The sequence below is a fragment of the Egretta garzetta genome, unplaced genomic scaffold (genome assembly GCF_000687185.1).
Source record: "Egretta garzetta isolate BGI_Z169 unplaced genomic scaffold, ASM68718v1 scaffold68, whole genome shotgun sequence".
In the NCBI taxonomy this organism is placed as follows: domain Eukaryota; kingdom Metazoa; phylum Chordata; class Aves; order Pelecaniformes; family Ardeidae; genus Egretta; species Egretta garzetta.
In genome coordinates this window covers 6402522-6421885 of record NW_009260774.1, presented here as the reverse complement: position 1 = coordinate 6421885, position 19364 = coordinate 6402522, and the positions used below count along the sequence as shown (strand labels likewise).

The 19364-nt window shown below is 40.3% G+C and overlaps 1 protein-coding gene across 1 annotated transcript in view; it reads right to left on the bottom strand.

Annotated features, from left to right (window-relative positions):
* Nucleotides 1-19156, bottom strand: part of TMTC2 (transmembrane O-mannosyltransferase targeting cadherins 2) — a 246136-nt gene extending 226980 nt beyond the window's left edge. Inside the window, exon 1 of the mRNA XM_009646330.1 lies at nt 19028-19156. Coding sequence (XP_009644625.1) covers nt 19028-19156 — 129 coding nt within the window. The remainder of the gene's footprint in view (nt 1-19027) is intronic.
* Between the last annotated feature and the right edge of the window lie 208 nt (nt 19157-19364).

Here is a 19364-nt window from a genome sequence, read left to right as displayed (position 1 = left end):
GCTGGATTTCAGTGCGGATCAGATGTGGTGGGATGCTGAAGCCTATCTGACAGGCTCCAGCTTTCTCTGGCGTCTCCCAGGACCAGTTATTCTCGCATCCTCCATACTGCTTTGCCTAAAGCCCGGAGGCATTATCCCCTGTAAACAGTCATGCTGCTACCAGGCTTAGTAACTGTTCCAAAGACAACAATGTACTTCTGTCCTTCAAAATGCACTCTGGTTTCCTATCAGGTGTAAATCCCTACAAGATAAGGCTCAGAGCACTGCTCCTGCCTGTTAGTATAAGAGCACAGAAGAAAAAAAAGCCCGTCAAAGCCTTCTTCTATATTTTTGTTCTTCCGCATGTTTGCTTTTTAATCATATATCAAATTCTTTGATACTGTTCTGTGAACATTACAAAGAAAAAAATTGCTACTTCTACTTTTTGTGCTTATGAGAAAAACAGTCCTCTTCTGAACACAATATTTTAAACCACTTAACCACTTCAGAGGACCTTACAAGAAATGCTACGTTTGCAGAGAATGACTTCCATCCCAACATCATCTATTTCAAAGACGTGGTAGAAAGTTAGGCGATAGCTGAGCATGGAGTTGTCTCAGTCAAGAAATCAGGGGCACGATTTTCAAGAACTACCGATCTGCTAAAAACTGCCTTTGAAAAGCACAATACAAAAATAAGTATCTCTATTAAAACATTTTCTAACACACGTTAGAACTTCAGAGCCGTAACTGATGACCTGAATAACGATTACAAATTTGTTTTCAAAGACATAACATTAAGTACACAAATTAACTTTTCTTTATTTTGGTATGATAATAGCAAGCTAAAAATCAGATGAACTGCATCAAACCATGAAAAAGCAGGGAAAGGTTTGGTTTTCTTATCTGAACAGGCCGTGAGACCACCACCAAAGGTTTCTCAGTGAGTAGAGGAGTGTACCAGGCATAACATCATTACATTAAATAACGTCTATTTAATTTTTACGTAGTCTTGTGTCACGTGATTGACCCTCATAACCTTTACGTGGGCAACACTTACTGACTCAAGTAATGCCACCACTTCAAAGCCCCCAAAATGTATCCAGAAGTAGCCTTTGACCCTCACCCTAGCAAAATCAACCAGAACTGCAGGTTCGCATCACACATAACAAATGCTAGAATCCCTCCCTCCCTCCACTTTCCGAGCACAGGCAGTTGATGACATTTAGCAAAATCTTTCTGTCCTTCTTGGTAAACATTGCCCTCCCTTGTCAGAAACTCATTCGTTTAAATAAACACGAGCAGGACACTGCTTTAGCCACATCTGCATCTCCCACCCACCCCAGAAGGGGGAACCAAACTAGTTACCATTTACCTATAGACAGAAGCTGACAGCCTAATTGCTGATAGCTGGAAAGAAGGAGCAATCAGGGTGGGAACACAGAATTTTAGGAGATACCAGCCCCAGCTGATAGTTGCATGTTAGCGTAACTGCATCAGAACCTACAGATCCGCTCTTTCTACTGGAGAAACGCTGCTCATGCAAGCTCTACGGCCTCTGTTTCCCTCCAGCTGTAGTCACAGGTTCAGGCAGGAAAAACATCCTCCCTGGGAGGAAAACACCTTTTACTAGCATCCCTTCTCTCTTCCTCCACCAACCCTAAAAACAATATAGCAGCAAAAAAGTCATAGTTCCTGCCCAGTTATCATCTCCGGTGTAGATGTGCTCTCCATAACCTTAAATGCCAGAGGAGTCTGGGAACAAAGGGCTCCTTCCGGAACTCCTCCTCTCATCCTGCCCTCCTTAACCCACAGAAAGTAAAAATCGATGGAGGTGGCCACAAGCCATTGTCTCCTACGCATCAGAACAAAACCAGATACCTTTCAAGTCTCACTCTTTGGTGGTCACCACCCTCTCACTTCTAGGATCGCCAGAAGGCTGTGCTAGCTAGTATTTTTGATGTTTTTGAACAGTGACTACAGCACTAATCCCTTTTTTAGGGCTCAGAAGGAGCTACTGTTTCACAAGACATGGAAGATGTCCCCACCTTCCACACCGGAGTTCAAGGACCACTGGAGAAGACGTCAAGCACTCAGTGCAAATACCTTTTTTAAGACAGTTTCCTGTCAAATACTGTGTGGCAACCACTAAAAACAAAACGTGCAAGAGAACGTCTGGTATAGCAAAGACATAAATTTCTCTCTCATCTTTATTTGATCAGATTTGAATGGAGGCCAAATGGGACTCCTGACAAAATCTGGAGCCAGCTCTTCAAAGAAGTGGATGCCAGTGAGGGGGGAAAAATGCAGAGTGACTGGCACACAGCTCCCCAGCTTGAGTTGCATCTGTATCTCCATCCATCCCCATCCCATACCACCCACAGCTGAGAAGACTGCTGCTTTAGGAGGACCTTAGCTACACCAGGATAACCTTTGTTTTTAAGGAATCTGAGCTGCATAACCAGGAAGGAAGAACATGCTATGATTTTTTTTTTCCTTCAGTCATTATGAAAAGCTAAAAATCTACTAGCTCAAATGCTTTCAGCTGGGCATTTCTCCTGACTCTGTAAGTGAATCAACACTTCCTAATTCAACCTCAGTTGTAGGCAGACATCATTATGTTGTCATTGCAAGCTCCAAAGGAAAGCACTTTAACTCAAAACAGCCCGGAAGAGCTGGAAGCACCACTAAATTAAAAAGTATCTGGGAAATCACAGCAGAAAAAAAGAAAAGCAGTTTACAGAAGGTTTTTAGCAAACTTTTAAAGCCTGGCACGTTCACTTTCCTTGTTTTCTGTTTACTACCTGTGTAAGAAGCAGCAAAGTGGAATTCCCTGTTGCTGTATATACAAAAAAACAATAACAATTATACTAAGTATTTTTTCATTCACTGTTTTAAGTACAAATTTTGAATAGAAAAGTCCATTAAACCAAAAAACCTTTCTATTGTCTTAGTTACATATTGTAGAAAGGAAACACTTTTTTTTTAATCTTACTCCTTCATGGACAATTACTGCAACAAATAGCTGACAATTCTAAGGAAAAAAAGGATAGGCAGGGTCAAATTTCTTACGCATATTTTCTCACAAATTTTGTCATTTACTATTCTTCTCAAATTTTATTGCAACAAAATCAGCAAAAATCATCACTCATACTTACATCTTTATCAAGAAATAAAACACTACACTCTCTTCCTCAAGGTCAGGAAACATTTTATTAGCCCCAGATTTTCATTCCCAGCAGGAGAGAGGAAAAATGCAGTATGCGTTAATTGGATTGTAAGCACCTTCATATTATCAAAATATCAGTGCAGTCACAGACGCCTCTTAGCCAAGTTTGTAATAATTCAAATACAGAACTTGATTACAGAGGGAGCATTAGAGACTTGATCAGTCCTCATTTCACTCGTTTAACTGAAACGGGAGAAAATGATGGTACGAGAGGAAACAGTTTTAAGTCTTTGCACAGCCCACAACCTCATCTCATGTTAATGCTCAGATCTTAACATCACAGGCAGAAGGAGAACGCAGGAAGAATACCACTCCTCTTGATTAATTTTAATTTCATTTCACGGTTTAAAGTTCTACATTCTTTTTGCTTCACTACAATTTGCTTTCTATTATCATAAAAACCAGATTCAGTGAGTAATAAGATTTTTTTTTTTCCCCCCAGTAATTTTCAGACAGACATTGCCCCAGGTAGGATAAAGTACGGGGATATGTATTTATACATAGCCAGAGGCTCAGCATTTCATGAAAAAGGTTACTGGCTAATAAATTCTCTTCCATAACGTGTGCTGCTTGCCAGAAACCTGCAGAATACACTGACCATGGATAAGAACAGAGGTTAAGGAGAGTAGAGTCAACAGGACCGTCTCTTCCTAAAGCCTGGGAAAACAGAAAGACTTTGCAGTCTGCCTCAGAGCTAATCCTAGTTTGGACTACTGCACATCAGTCAAAGGGAAAAAGAGACTAAGTAAATTCCAAAGTGAAGAAAACCTCAAAATGAAACAGCCTGGTCCCCTTCCAAGCGGATTGATGTTTGGGTGCTTCTCCTGAAGACACACTCAATGTAACAGCTAGCAGGAGATACCTGCATCTCAAAACCAATTTGCAAATTCTCTTGCAGACTTTGCAGACAAACACAAGCTATTTTTGTCACTCAGACACAGTGGCAGGGACCACCTAGCAATGGTAAGGAATACCATTAACAAATAAATCACTCTATCCTTGTAGTTAGCTTTGTTCTTTCAAAAGATTTAAGGAGTGGCTCAGTATAGCAGTACAGTAACATAGAAATCAAGACCAAAATCTAGATCTTGATTGAACTTGATGACATAAATATGAAGCGCAGCTGAAAGGTCACCAATCAAAAATAAAGGTCATAGGTCCCTAATCCAAAGCAAGGGAGGTGAAAATACATTTCTATAGCTACTTCTCTTCACTGTTCTCAACGTGTCTTGGAAAACCAGTTAACCATCCATCCATACCTTTAATGTGCTTTCTCTTGTTTCCAAACTCTACCAGAGAAGTGTCTTAATTGGTTGTGTTCCAAGTATACACCAGACAAGTTAATCAGATCTCTTTTTACCCAATACAAAATTAGAAGAAAAAAAAAGGAGGGGGAGGGGGGAAACAAATCAATATCGTGACAGCAGTGTACTCTACTCTTCCTAACTATTTTTAGGCACTGGCCATTAACAGAGAAAACTGCATTATTCTCATAGAATAATTCCAAATTTGGACAATAAATAGGATGTTATAAATAAACAAATAGGACTTGAAGCTTGAAGATTCAGCATGGGACCTATGCGAACTGAAGGGGTGGCTATATAATCCTCCAGGGGAAATACACTGTTATCCTTTGCAGATTAGCCACTAAGGGGTGCACAGCATACTTCACTTCTGCTTTACGTTCTGCTTATCCATATGATTTATACATACGATAGCTATTCATTCTTTTAATGCCTTTGATAAAAGCCTAACCTAAGAATGTTAAACCCTACATGAACCATGATGCAGTTATTCATGATGTACTTTAATGCAGTGTGCACCAGAGCAGTCAGATAAATGAGTCTACAATCATTTTTGTACATTTTTAAGCACAGCCTTATCTCCTCATTTGCTGGCTTCCTTGATAGGAACTTCGAACTGTGACTAACATGTAGAGTACATGATATCTTAAGTACCATAGCCATGAGAGGCGAGATCTTACATTCACCAGTTGACAGTCAACAGCAACAGTCCTTACTTTACAAAATAGGACAAAACATTTAACAATTTTTGAGAAGAAAGTGTTTCTTTTCCCTCTTGGAAGGAAAAAAAAAAAAAAAGAAAAAAAGAAGCTGTTTGGACGTTTACAGTCTTAAATGGAAACATTCCTAAACTTCTTGCCAAGAATTTGCCTCCCCCTACAATTTGTATACGGTATACTATGCACTTTTCTTCAGTTATTTCCTGATAGCATGTTATTTCTCCTCACCAAGAACATTATTGTACTTAGTAAGCACAATTTCCAAAGGATGATTGAGACACTACACCATACCCACTAATTCCTAGCGAGGCACTTTCCGATACGTCCACGTTGAACAGTGGCAATGTGATACACCAGCAAGGATTTGGCTTGCCTTGCAATGCAAAATGCTGATAAGGGTTAACTTTTTAATTACCTTCAAGGACATATCCCCAAACATGACAGTTTAGCAATTCCAAGATTCCTTTAAGCACATAAACCTTTGATGTACCTTCCTTAACTAAAACTTACCACTTCATTTGCAAGCTACCTTTGAAGCAATTGTGAAACTATCCATTTTCAAAGCCGATCCCTGTGCTTGCAGCTCAGAACAATCCACGGAAGCCTAGCTTGATGGACAGTGTGATATAAATCTCTTTGCGCTCAAGAACTATGCAAGGCTTCCTGTATCAAGGAGGTTAACACATTTCTTTTCTGATTGAATCTGCATAATTATTAAGCTGTGTTCATGCAGCTCTGCAAGACATTTTAAAGGTAATTAACATTCTAGTAGATCAGGTCTTCTTTCAGAAAAAGCTTTATTTTCCCTGAGTTCAGAACAAAAATGGATTAGCTCCTCATGTTCAGATCGGATGCACTACCCACTGGCATAGTACAGATGCGATTTCAAATCAATCTTACATTACTGGTGGCAACAATACTGGCAAAATAGCAGAAGCCTATAAAAACATAATATGCAGCAGGTCTATGCCTAGCATTCCACAAAGCATAAATACATCAATTAACAGTCTTGCAAAATAAAGCAAAATTGGAAGAAAATGCTACTATCGTGTATCAAGGACACCGAGTCTTACGTGATACAGCTGAAATTATCTTCAGGTAACTAAGCTATGAACATGGTTCCTCTAGAAATGCTCTCTTTGTCTTTCGTCTTTAAGTAGTCTTCTATACTGACAATAAGATTCAAAGCATACCTGGAGGTCACCTGGAAGTATGAATTAGTATTTACAGACAGGATTTTCAATTAAACAATATTCTTACTGCAGAAGCAATGATTCTTTAATATTAGAATCCTCTTTCACTGAGAAAGCAGTTCTGATGTCAGGTAAAATAAAGGCTTTACCTCTAAAGTGCTAAGAGTACTCAAGCGAGTGTAGAAAATTGGGGATTTATGTGGAACAAGAAACATAGATGGAAATCACTTTTAACTTGTTTATCCATGAATCCAACTCAATTACATGCTCTAAAAAAATTCTTTCACTATCAAATATTAAGCAAAAGTTTCATAGAATATTTAAAACCAGCCTCTCTCACTGTGAGGCAAGAAATTAGTTTAATTTACACGTTAATGCAATTATGCAAATATTGAAACCTTCATCATGTCCTGCAAACAGTTTCATTCTTTTGGGAGTTCTATCTACTCAGTTTATTTTTAAAAGTGCTTTTTATCTCTTAATTGATTCTCTTCTGTTCCACCTCACCTCCAGAAGGCAGCAAGTGGGAATCAGGCTGCTACCTTCCCTGCTATCCAAGCACACCCCTTCTGACAGCAGAGAGCACAGATTGCAGCTGTAATCAAGGATGCCTCCAGTCACCAAAAGCAAAGGCAAGGCAGGAGGAGAAACCAGAAAGCCAGGCTGGCCTCCTGATTTCTGGTTCGGTTTCCTGATGCGGTGATGAAGATGCAGAGAGCAGAGTCACCAACATTTCTGACAACCTGGGCATCCACCCAACGCACGTAATGCAGATGCTAAAGACAAGCTGAAGCCCTGCTGTGAAGTTTGAGACAGGCTATATTTGTAAGAGCATTCTTCAGGCTGCCACTCACTACTAGTGCTCAACCATAAATCAAGAATACAAGTCACAATTACATTCTCTGCTAATTAATTAAGCAGCCACATGCAGCTTCCTCCCCTTCCCACCAACTGTGAAACTTAAAGGTTCAAGAGAAAGATGCTTACATCGAAAAGGGCACCTTTGTCTTTCCTTGTAACGACATCAGCATCATTAAGGTCAAGTGCACTCCTCATGCTATATACTGCAACCTTTCTTTCCCTTCACTAGCAAACAACGAACACTTAAAGGACTTTGCCTATCCCCATCTCCTCTGCAGCACACATCCTTCCACAGCATAAAGGCAGAGGCCTTGTCACAACACCCATTTCCTCATTACACCTTTGCTTTCCAGGAGAGGACAACAATGCTTTTACCCAAGAGATACAAGGTCACTATCTTTCCAAGAAATCTTTTTTTCCCGGGGTGGGGCAGGGGGGGAATCATCAAAGACCACACAGCCATACAGTACCCTACAGGAATTCCCTTCTAGGAAACCATTTTGTAGCACTCAGAGAAGGTTGGAGCAACTGTTCATCCACCTCAGCTGCTAAACCCACTCTGTTTCCATTCCACTATCAACAAGGATTTATGGTAAGGCTTCTTATCTGAATGAATAATCAAATTGCTTTAGGAGTCTCAGTTTTATGTTACCATACACAATTATATGAGAGTAATGGTAAAATAGATGTTATCTAATTGGTAGATGGATTCCCAAATCCTTTGAAGAAAGATTGTCCATAAACCATAAAATTAAGTAGGCCATGCAATTGCACAGCTACACACAACAGCAACGAAGTGGAAACAAAAAGATCACATTTATAGAGGATATTCGTTTAATTACTAACCAAGAATATTAGATATGAAAGTACAGTTTTAGAAAAATTACTGGATGCAACAGTATCACAAGACAGAAATGCATGCACAGCCTGGCAATGCATTTGATAAGATTGCTCTGCTACTGGCGGGGCTCAGTTGTTCATGGAGGGATCAAGCCAAAGGCTATTGAAATTCAGGAAACCGATGTACTGCAGGTGAAGTGCCAGCACTGTTTAAAATGAAACGTTTTAGATAGTGCTCAACTGTAAGTTTCCAAAGCATTTTTAACATTTCCCATATCTTCTAGTTTAGCCAACACATCTTTTAAATAGCAGCGATGATATCTTTAAAAATTACTAAATTATCTCTAAATTGTTAAAAAAAAAGGTCACTAGGAGTGTTTTCGATAACATTACAAGCACACTGACAAAGCTACTTCCAGCTTCGGTACCAAGTATCAAATCAAGGGATTACAACAGCATCTGCGGACTAAGAACTGCACTAAACTTCTGAAGTCAGTTTTATATATGCACGAGCACAAATACATGCAAAGGCACACCAGGATTGCATCTGCACAGAACAGACTGTCTAGTCCAGTAACACCATCTCTGAAAGTGGTCTTTGCATATTTAATAGTTTTTTTCCCCAGGCAGTCTATGTTGCAGAATGAAAAAAAAAAAAAATGAAGACACCCAAAAGGCAGTAAGTGCAAGTCAAGCTGTACTTCAACTTCTTTGAAGATGGGTGTTCACTTAGATTTTATTCCTCTTTCAAATAGCAATGCAGCAATAATTCTTTCTTTCCCATGCAGCACTACTGAGGCTTGTAGCTGTTGTGATAACATATGCTTGAGAAACAGCTGTGTCTCGGGCAAAGAGACTTCAATAACAACTCACTTCACAATGTCTGATTGTTCTGATGCAATTTGATTTCTGCCGCCGTGGTGGAAGAGATATGCCAGGCCTCTTCTGCCGTTCAGAGAAAGCCAAGCTCAATGAGATACAAGCATGCGATTAAAAACTCTCAAGATGGGAACCTTGTCAATTAAAAACAAACTGTTAAGGGCAATAAGCAGCTGCTAACCACTTCCATAAACTGGAAACAGAAATGACATTGTCCCACAGAGCTTCCTGCACACTTTCCCCCTTACTTCTCCCTCACCAAAAAAGCCTGTACTGCTATTTCAGATTTAAGCTATTTTTTTCTGTCAGTCTTGAACTCTGTCATTTACAAATCCATAACCTTCCCAACAATATTAACTGTAAGGCACAAACTCCTTTTTCATTATAGCTCAAGACTCAGCTTCCTACTCCACTACTTGAAATAAAGAGAAAATTGCTGCAACTTCAGAGTTTACTTGGCACTACTTACTCTCCAGTTTCCTTTTTTTTTTTTTTTTTTTTTAATCTGGCAAGCATTTCAAAATTTGGCATGCCAGTTACACGGGCTCAATTCAATTCCCAGGTTAAATTGTGAACCTGAGATAGAACATTTTCAGTGCGGGCTTCAATACGAGGGATTTCTGCACCTTGCAAGATTTTGGTCCTTAAACTGTCCAAATTTAAAAAACTGCAAGAGTCCAATCCTTATGTCAAAAGGCCATCATTCCTCCTCCTTCCTACCAACCGGTCCTTCACGTATCTTCTCTGGGGCACCCCCAGGTTGTCTCAGAATACCCCCAGGGAGGCAGAGGAAGGGCCTGAAGAGCCCAGAAATGGACGTGAAAAAAGGTTTGGAAGAAGCGTACCCATTATCTCCAGCTGATTACATAGTGGTTTCATGGGATAATTGTTGCAAAAGGTTTTCTGGGTCCACTACAATCATGCAAATTGAGTTCAAAATGATTCACAAAGGAGTTACTTAAATAAGCACTGACAGTCTTGTTTGCTAGATTTCATCCAAGCATCCTTCTCCCAATCTTACAAGTATGATAATTGCCAAAGCCTCTGGTATTTCCCCATGAAAAACAAATTAGGCTTTAATGAAATATACAGTCTCATTTGAACATATTGAGGCAGATTCGCCCCTGCTTAGTATTCCACAACTAATACCAAGCAGCTCCTGGAAGCCAGGGGAGCCCAGGCAGATGATGCTTCCCCAGCGGTACGCGTTATTCTGCCTCCTACTTCATGTCAGGGTCAGTAGGCGTACAAGCAAATGCCCATGTTCAGTCATGGCAAAGCTATCCATCCAACACAAGCAACGGTCTGTCAGTAACCGATGTGATTGCATTTATTAATATGTCTACAGAGCTGAAAGTCTCGTTGCTAGTACATTTTTAATCGCTGTAATTTAATTTTGAATTTTTGATTTCCGAGCCCATCAACAAATAAACTATTCAATAGGCTAAGTACCATCACTCCAAAGAAATTAAATGAGACTGTGAAACTACAATAGGTGTAAAATGGCAGCCTGCAGTAACCCTACAGATTACACACTCACCTCAAAACACCACATCTGAGTTGATTCCTGATGAAAGCTTATCCCATTTCACTTCTTCTGAGTCCTCCAGACTTTGAAGGCAGAAATCAAGTAACACTTTTAAAAAGGCACAGATTACAAAAGGAGGGACTTTCATATTCTAGCCTTCAGCTACTAAACTGGACTGAATTTCTGAGCAATTCCACAGCTGCATTAGATGAGACGAGCTGATTTCCAAAGAGTGAGTGCTAGTATTAGAATTCATTATGATTTTTTTCAAGATAGGGTAGCGATATCACTTCACATGCATGCCCTCTCCTCCCTCTTTTTTTGTTAGGCAAGGCAAATGCATAAAATTATTGTATCCATCTCCTTCCTAAAGGAAGCTTTTCCTAAAGCTAAATTAAGAGTATAAGAAAGGACTCTCTTTGTCTTCTATTAAAGCAGCACGCTCCTAAACAACTTTTGGGTGCATTTTTCTAGAACAAAGAAGTCACCGTGCTTTAAAAGGTTGATGTAACACTTCACACTTTTTTACTCATCTTTTAAGCCACGCCATGGTTCTTGCAGCAGCAGAAGCAGCAACACAAAAACAAAAAAAAAACAGGAGACCGCAGTGGGAAAGTGTGTATTCTTCATGGAGAACGCTGCTCTATCACATTTCCAAACAGCTTTGTAAAACGAAGCCAGACAGAATTAGCTATTATCCAAACACTACTTACTCGCCATGCGCTGTGTATTTCCCATTCAAAGGGCTGCTGGAAGGGGCAGAGAGGTCCCGGTCTGACAATAGCCTGCTACCAGGTGGAAACAATTAAGGAAGGAAGCTCTCCTCCACTGTGCAAATTATTTACTAGCAAACCCCACCGAAGCTCATGCCATGACCTAATTTAACCGCATCACTTGCATCGTGTCTCTCTCCTCCCGCATACCTAGGAAAAGAGAATGCCCTGAGTTCTCTGTGTTTCTACAGAATATTTTGAGTTCTCTAATTTGACGTAGTTTTAGCTGTTTTCAAAAGTCAGTCTGACTTCTTCCTGCATCTGAAAGCTGAAATAAGGAACATCTTCCTTTGCTGTGAGTCAACCTAATTCTGTTTACTGGCTATATATTAACTGACATCATCTGAAACTCAAGCTCAGAGTTAATAGCACTGGGGTTTTTTGTTTGGTTTGGGTTTTTTAAAACATGAAAAACAGGGGAAGGAGGATAAAAGATGTGTCACTGATTTTGTAATTTTTTTTTCTAGTTATTCTGGTTAAAAAAGACTGGTATTTGTATGTACAGTAGATCAGCAATGCTAGTCTCTTTATCTTATCATCTTTCTACATGATAGTTTTTTAATGAAGTATTACAGGCAAAGGAAGATTTTTTTAAAACAAAGGTTAACTTAATACATTCTGCATATTTTAGCCATGCTATTTGGTCATCTTTGATATCTCGGTCACCTAAATCAAGAAGTCAGTATCTACTCCTTACTCCAAGATTATTATTTCCAAAGGTTATTCATAACAACTATACTCAAGTTAAAGGAGTGAATCCTATCATACACGTAGGAGAAATAAATGTTTTAGACATTTGATTTAAAATACTTCACCATTATGAATGGAGACAGAGAAGGGGAGAAGTCTCTCTCATACGGAAATTCACTGAGCCTGTAGGAGCTGCCTATCCTTGTTCCCTCTGAGCAACATTTTTGCCCCCAGAACAACCTTTGACTAGACCTAAATATTTTAAGACAAAGTTGGGAAAAATAGATCTTGTTAATACTGCTAGTATGCCATTCAGGCTCAAGTTTTTAAATCAGAAATGGGCTACACAGAAAGACAGCGTAGATGCTGATGGCTCCAAAAGAAGCATTGTCATGAAGCTTGGTTTCGTTCATAATAAAAGAAAGGTTCCCTCTTGCCTCAAACAGCCACAGGTAACATGCTCTGTTGAGACAGTTTAATACAGTTGAATGTTTTCCATTAATCTCAAACGCTTTTGGTATTTGATACCACTGAGGACCACCTGCTCAAACAAGCACTAAGAACAAGCAGAGCAGGAAAAAAACCTAGAATTCAGACTGCCTCCACTTGGGTTCTCTCTTTATTCAATAAGACAGCCATCAACAAGTTTGCCAACTTCAAAAGTAAGGAAAAATATCACTTCCTCTCTCTTTCTCAGAAACAGCTGGGGGAAGAGGATGAAGATGTAGTGTCATGGTCTCATTGGAGAATGCTCACTCACAAGTCTTACACTGATGTTCTGAATTAGAAGAGGGAGGAAAAGTGACGAATATTTGAGTTAACGTCATTTTACCATGAGCGCAGATACCCGTTTGCTTCTTCCTCCTTCCCAGTGCACGTAGCAAAACTGTAAGCCCAATGCCCTCCAACAGGCATCAGTAACTGCAACAGAGGGAGCAACCACAGTCTCCGTGTCTTATTTCCCAAGTGCATGGACCAAAGGAAAAAAAAAAAGAAAAGGGTGAAAATAACACCTCTTGCTATGAAGAGATAAAGCAGGAACAAGATGGTTATGGATGGGGCACAGGTAAAAGCTCCTCCTCCTCCTCCCAGCGAAGACCTACAATGTCAAAGGAGCAGTAAAAAGCAGCAGCAGGAAATGCAGCAAGAACCCCAACACACTTAATCCTCAGTAGAGGCAGCCCAGCTTAGAGAGTCTGCGGAGCTCTTTACATCACCAGAGGGGGAGAGAGGGCCTAATTACTTGCTACAATTACCAAAATCCATAAAATAGGGGGTCCCTTTCCTCTATCCCCTTGAGAAAGGGGTTTTGGGGGGTGAATTTATTTTAGTCCCATCAAAAACCTAGTAAGAGTCCTTGAATTTTACATCATCCTCAAGAGTTTAACGAGGTTAGCCTTGTTCTGGGAATATGAATCGTTAACAAAACTGTCAGCCCTATAACATAATCATTGCTTTATTTCCTTGGCAACAAAGGAAACTTTAAATGGAAAGAGATTTAAAGTACAGAGTGGACATTTCTCTCCAGACTGTAACCTTTTCCAATGGAGTCTAGTTACAATACATCTGCCGAATATCTCTTCTAGAAGGGATTTGAAAGACCAACAATTAAAAGTACAACACTACTCTGAAACCAGTAGCTCACCTCCTGGTTCTTCTGCACACCTATTCAGGAGGGAATCACCGGAGAGTTAGAGAGAAGGTCTTTACACAGAAGCAGAATTTGAAATAAAGCTCAAACTTAAGCAAATGCAAATGTGAGTTCTGCTTACACCCATCTGCACTGGGGGAACTCCCTCCCTGAAGCACAGGCACACAAAAGGTTTTCTCCATCTGTGCATTCGACGGGCACTGGTTTAAAGCTGACCGCGTGCTTAGCCTGTTGTCTTGGAAGGTAAAACAAAGAAACAAATAAAGAAATGGAGGTGCTCTGTAAAAGACTGATCTTGCAAATATATAGTCAACTATTAACAAAAATACTTTTAAAAACTAAGCAGATCCCTTCATGCGTTGCGTTGTCAGTAATACTGCTCAGCAATCCAAAATTAAAACCACTACAGAGAAGAACTATCTGAGTAGAATCTGAGTAAATATCAAAACTAAAAAATATCTGGAGAAGAGGAAAAAAAAAAAATATATATATATATTGCCGTTGAAGCATTTACCAGTAGATTTGCCTCCATTACACCCAGCAGTACCCAGCTGCGTCAATGCAAAGACTCAGGCAAAGCTGCCTGACCAACAGCACTTTTGTATCATTTGTGTCATTTGTCCCAGGGTCATTTTCAAAACTGTCGTAGAACAGAGGGAATTACCAGTTAAATTTTCCACAGTAAAGGAGAAAAATCTGTGGAAGGTAGAAAAACACAGTACAACAACAGAAAAATCTGGATAAACTCAACACCCACGATGCAGGGGTGGGGAGGGAAGGGAACAAGAACAAAAATACCAAACCCACAACCAAACACCAAAACCAATGGAATGTCAAACTGGAACTAGAAAGTAAAGCTTTTAAGAAACTGCTTTTTACTGAGGCTAAAAAGACCTTCTTCCCTACTGTACATTATCCCCTCAAACAGGAGGAACATACAGGAATATACACGTTTAACATTTGGCAAACTTTTTTTTTTTTTTTTTTTTTTTAAGGAATACCACAAGCTGGGACTCCTGAAAGTTGCCCTGGATTAGGGGCTGTAAATCTGGAAGACCTGCAGAGAGCCACTGGCACAGCAGAGTAAAGCTTGACCAGACTGAGTAAAGAATGGTCCAAGGAGGGTTTGATTTTAGTCCCTACCTAGCACTGCCACAATCACTTTGGGGCACGCTAGAAATTTTACACACACACACACACACACCCCCCAATCATCTTTCAAAGCACAAACTACAGTCAATAGGTGAGAAAAGCCCTTTCAAAAATGGGGAAAAATTAATTCAAACACTGCATTTGTATTGCCTTCTTTCCTACCACTTTTTGGAGATGAAAAGGGCAAGGGATGAAAAGACGGACTCCCCTTTCCACTACATAAATCCATATTTCTGACTGCTTTAAAGGAAGGGAAAAGAACAGACACATTAAGGGGTTTTTTATTAGGAAACCATGAGGCACACAAAGGAACAAACAATCACGAAGCGCTCCGCGATACGATGGTATTTGTAACACTTTGTGCAAAAAGCACTTACATACTAACTCTTACAGGGTGCACCATCAGCTCAGGTGCCTTTGAGCAGGTTCCCATGCCCAGGTTTTGGATAAGGGAGCAGGGCTGCCCAAGGTTCCCAGCTGCACCGTGAATGGGGACCCTCCAGCTGCTGCCTTCACCCACAGCTTGTCAGATCAGCACCACCAGCATCAGGACGAAGAGAAAACACTTGGAGACTAAGTGACTTCGGAACTTAAAACATGTTCAGAAAGAAATTTCTGACACCTCGTGGAAGGGTCAAAGCCAAGCTTACACTGCCCGCATAATAACGAAGCCATGATCTTGACATTTTGATAACGGCAAAAACCGAGGGAGGAATATATATTTTTAATCTCATGACATCACAAATCTGCGCGGAAATACATTTGTAAGTCTTTTACACGCGCCCTTCAGCAGTTATGCTGGGATTAATATTGCACGTTAGCAGGTTAGAAGGGCTGCGGGGAGGGGGAGTATTGCAAAGTTCAGCTCCCCAAAGAAGACTGTTTGTAGGTTGAAATAATAAGGAATAACCTTCATGTCATTCCTCTACATTTCTAGGCATTGAAAAACATTATTAAGCAGTGACATGGAAGCTCTAGATAAGGCAAATCAGCAATACCTATACACTTTAAAAGGTCTCGCATACCAGGTTCAGATGCTAAAACTATTGAATCTACCTAGCAGAGTTGATGTCAAAATGAAAAGAGAAAGTAGACTGTGCTAATAAAAATTAATCCAGATTAATTTAGGATTAGAACAGTAATTTTTTTACCTGTAGGAAAACAAATTATTTTAACAGATAATCAGGTACGTTTATAAAGTGGAGGCAGTTAATCCGAGCGGTATATGTTGAAACTGTCTATCAGTATTTAGGGAATGATTTAATCACCTGAAATGACCCCCTACCCTTCTCACTGCCAGCCTCCTCACACTGCAGATTAAGCCATTTCCAAATCAGTTCATTGGGAGTGCTGTGTATGAAAAGAACCGAATCAACTGCAGAGCACCCATCCTAAGCATAGATGGTTCACAAATCCATGCTGAAGCTAAAAATAACACGAGGAAAACTCTTAAGAGACATGTTTACTTCAGGGACAGCAAGACTAAAATAAGGGGTGTTTGTTCCACTGAGCCTGGCAAACAGCCCCAAATAACACAGGACCAACTTGGCACCTCTGTATTTTTGATCTCGTTGCTGAGTAGCCCCCAGCCCCCCCCCCCTCAGACATCCACTGATGACACTTTTTGCAGTAGATCACACCACCACAGACAGCAGGTCCCAATCAAATTTGAGCATAACCTGATCTACAAGCACCTGCTTCCTCCTTTCCGGCTCTCCCAAAGCGGGAATGCAATCACAGGGAACTGCTGACAGCAGATCACTAATCCACCCCCCCACCCGTGGGGGCACCCGGGACGGGGTACACGCAGCTGGCATCACTGGGACCAGCGATGGGGAAGAGAGGCACAAATCGCCAGTCCTTGGAAAACAAATCCTTAGCCTTCACTTAGCTGAAATAGGGCAATGGCACATAGGTTTCATTGGGCATGATGTTGCTCTTATCTCTATCAGCTCAGCAGGGGTCAGGGCCAGGTTTCTAGTGCCCCTGCAGCTTTGCTGCAGCCAGGGGAATCAAAGGGAAGCTCTGACAGCTGCTGCAGGATTATCTGAGCAAAGTAGGCAGGGGAGGGAAAAGCCAGGGGCCTTCATCAAGGCCCTCATGACCACTGCCATGACAATCCTCCACGCCAAAAGGTGGCCCTGACCCCTGACAAGGGGAAGACTCTCTCACAGATTTGCCCTGCTGGCACAGGCGTCCCAGAGCATGTACTGCAGCTCATGAGTAGCAATATTTTACATAAGCGCCATTATTTCCTATTATTTTTGTATTTTATGTTCTCTTAGTGTTCAAGAGCTTCATGTAATGTAAAGAGACACCATTACTCGTATTCACCAACATAAAATCCCAACGTTCCTTACCAAATATTTACAGAAGTGAGAGGCAGCAGATTACGTGAATTATCAGACACAACAAAACAAAGATCAGATTCCCAGAACAGAATAACAACATGTAAAGAATCCAATCCATCAGTGAAGGCACCTTTCTGCAAGACGCTGTACGAGCTCCAGGCAGGTTTGTCCTCAGCCCACAGGAGGTGCGATCTAAGGGTGCAGTAGGAAAGAACAAGCAGATACAGACAAAGCAAACAACAAAAACCCAGGAGACAGAACAAATTTAGTATTGACATGCAAGAAGATTAGTTGAGCTTGCGTCGCTTTCACAGTTCATGGTCTATGGTGATATGAAACTGCTTTTGTTCCCAACCCTTTTTTCTGGAAGGGTTTAGGTTTTGTTTGATACCGAAAACAACAGTTTTCCTCATACTAGATGATTAGGAGTGGAAGAAAAAAAAAAAGAAAAAAGCAACAAAGAACCCACACCACAAAGAAGAAAGTAATGTTAAAGCAATTAAAAGGGAAAAGACTTTGTAAAATACCACTTCAAAAATATGCATAAAATTATCTACCTAGCTAGGGCTATAGGCAGGGTTTTGTTAAAAGTGCAAATTTTATTCAGTAAATCAATGGATGAGCGCCTTTCAAATGTATCACTCTGAAGACTCACACCACCACCTCAGGCAAATCCACAGATTAGTTTGTGGCACTGCTGATCACTCCAAGCTTAAAAACTAAGTAAGTATATATTAACATTAACCACTGCATCTTGGTTCAGTGATTTAAGAAATATAACTACCTTCAGAAAGTACTGAATTCCCTTTTCTCCTAGAGACAGGTACACTGAAGAAGCAAAATACAATTTTCCAACTGCTTTCTGAAACACGAAGGGAAAATGACGACAGTGTGATTCGGATACATTACAAAAAAAAAGCAATCCTTTATTAACTGAAATTAATTTTGATTGTAATAGTCATTCCTTTAATTATAGTTGATGAAAAACTTTACATGTAATTTGTTTTCCCCACACCAGCGTTCCAGATACAAATTTCCATTACCTCATCAATACCCACAGCATGAAGTAATCAGAAATAAAACATGAGCAAAATCTCTATGATTTTTATGTTCTTTAAAAAAATAAAGACAGCCATACCAATGTTTAGGTTTATATAAGCAATCCTACTAAGTAAAATATTAAATGGGCAGGGGTAGATATGAAGTATGTTGGTTTTGGGTGGGGATTTCTGTTCCGGAATAAGGGCCTGAACAACAAGCGCTTTAGGACTGGGACCATTTATACTTGTACAGTCTCTCAGATGGTGAGGACTGAACCAAGTGCTTCAAAACTCACGTTATGATAATAAATTAGAAAGGATATAGTTTACACTTTTGAACCACCTGTACTGCAGATAAACCATTTACTAAGTCTGGTACTGGTCTTCATCTCAGCTTTCTGGCTACGTCTGCCCTGAAAACAGAGCCACAAATCCAGCATATGCCAGAAATATCTAAATTCAAATAACTCAGATTAACACTGAGGCAAAAATACAATGCTGTTTCAGCTCAGGCTCTGCAAGTATATTTAGACCACAGAGGAACTCAAGAGTATGCATCGCCCATATGTCAGCCCTTACCCTGGATGATTTCCTGCTTTTAGTCCTCTATCAGGCCAGAGATCGCAGTTGTCCCTCATATTTGCAGGGTCTCCAAAACTCCAATTAAATCCCTTGAGTATTATTGCCACACAGACTTAATATAGTTAACTATATGCCAAAGCTAGTGATGAAATCATGCTACGAAAAGCATTAGCATTCCTGACTGTTCAGAATATATTTTATTTTCATGTATAAAAGTTCTTATTATTGCCTTCTGAATATTGCCATTATATACCTACCACTTGAACATGCTTCTTAACACCACCTTGACCAACAGCTGTGATGAGAGCCGTACTGCCAAGGCGCAAGGCAACTTTCTCTGTAGTTGCTACTGGCTCATCTGTGCGAGCAGGCTGCTTCCACGACATTTGCAGACCAGTTCTGCCACGATGCACAAAGCCCAGGTCTCACCATGAACAGAATACGGATGTATTATAAGAAACGCCGTATCACGTAAAGGTGAACACAGGCCATGGCCATTAGCACTTCTAAAGCATTCCTCCCATCTAAGAAAATGGTATATTTAAAAGAAATAAATGCTAACATTAAAATCTCAGAGTGTTTTCTTCCTGTTTT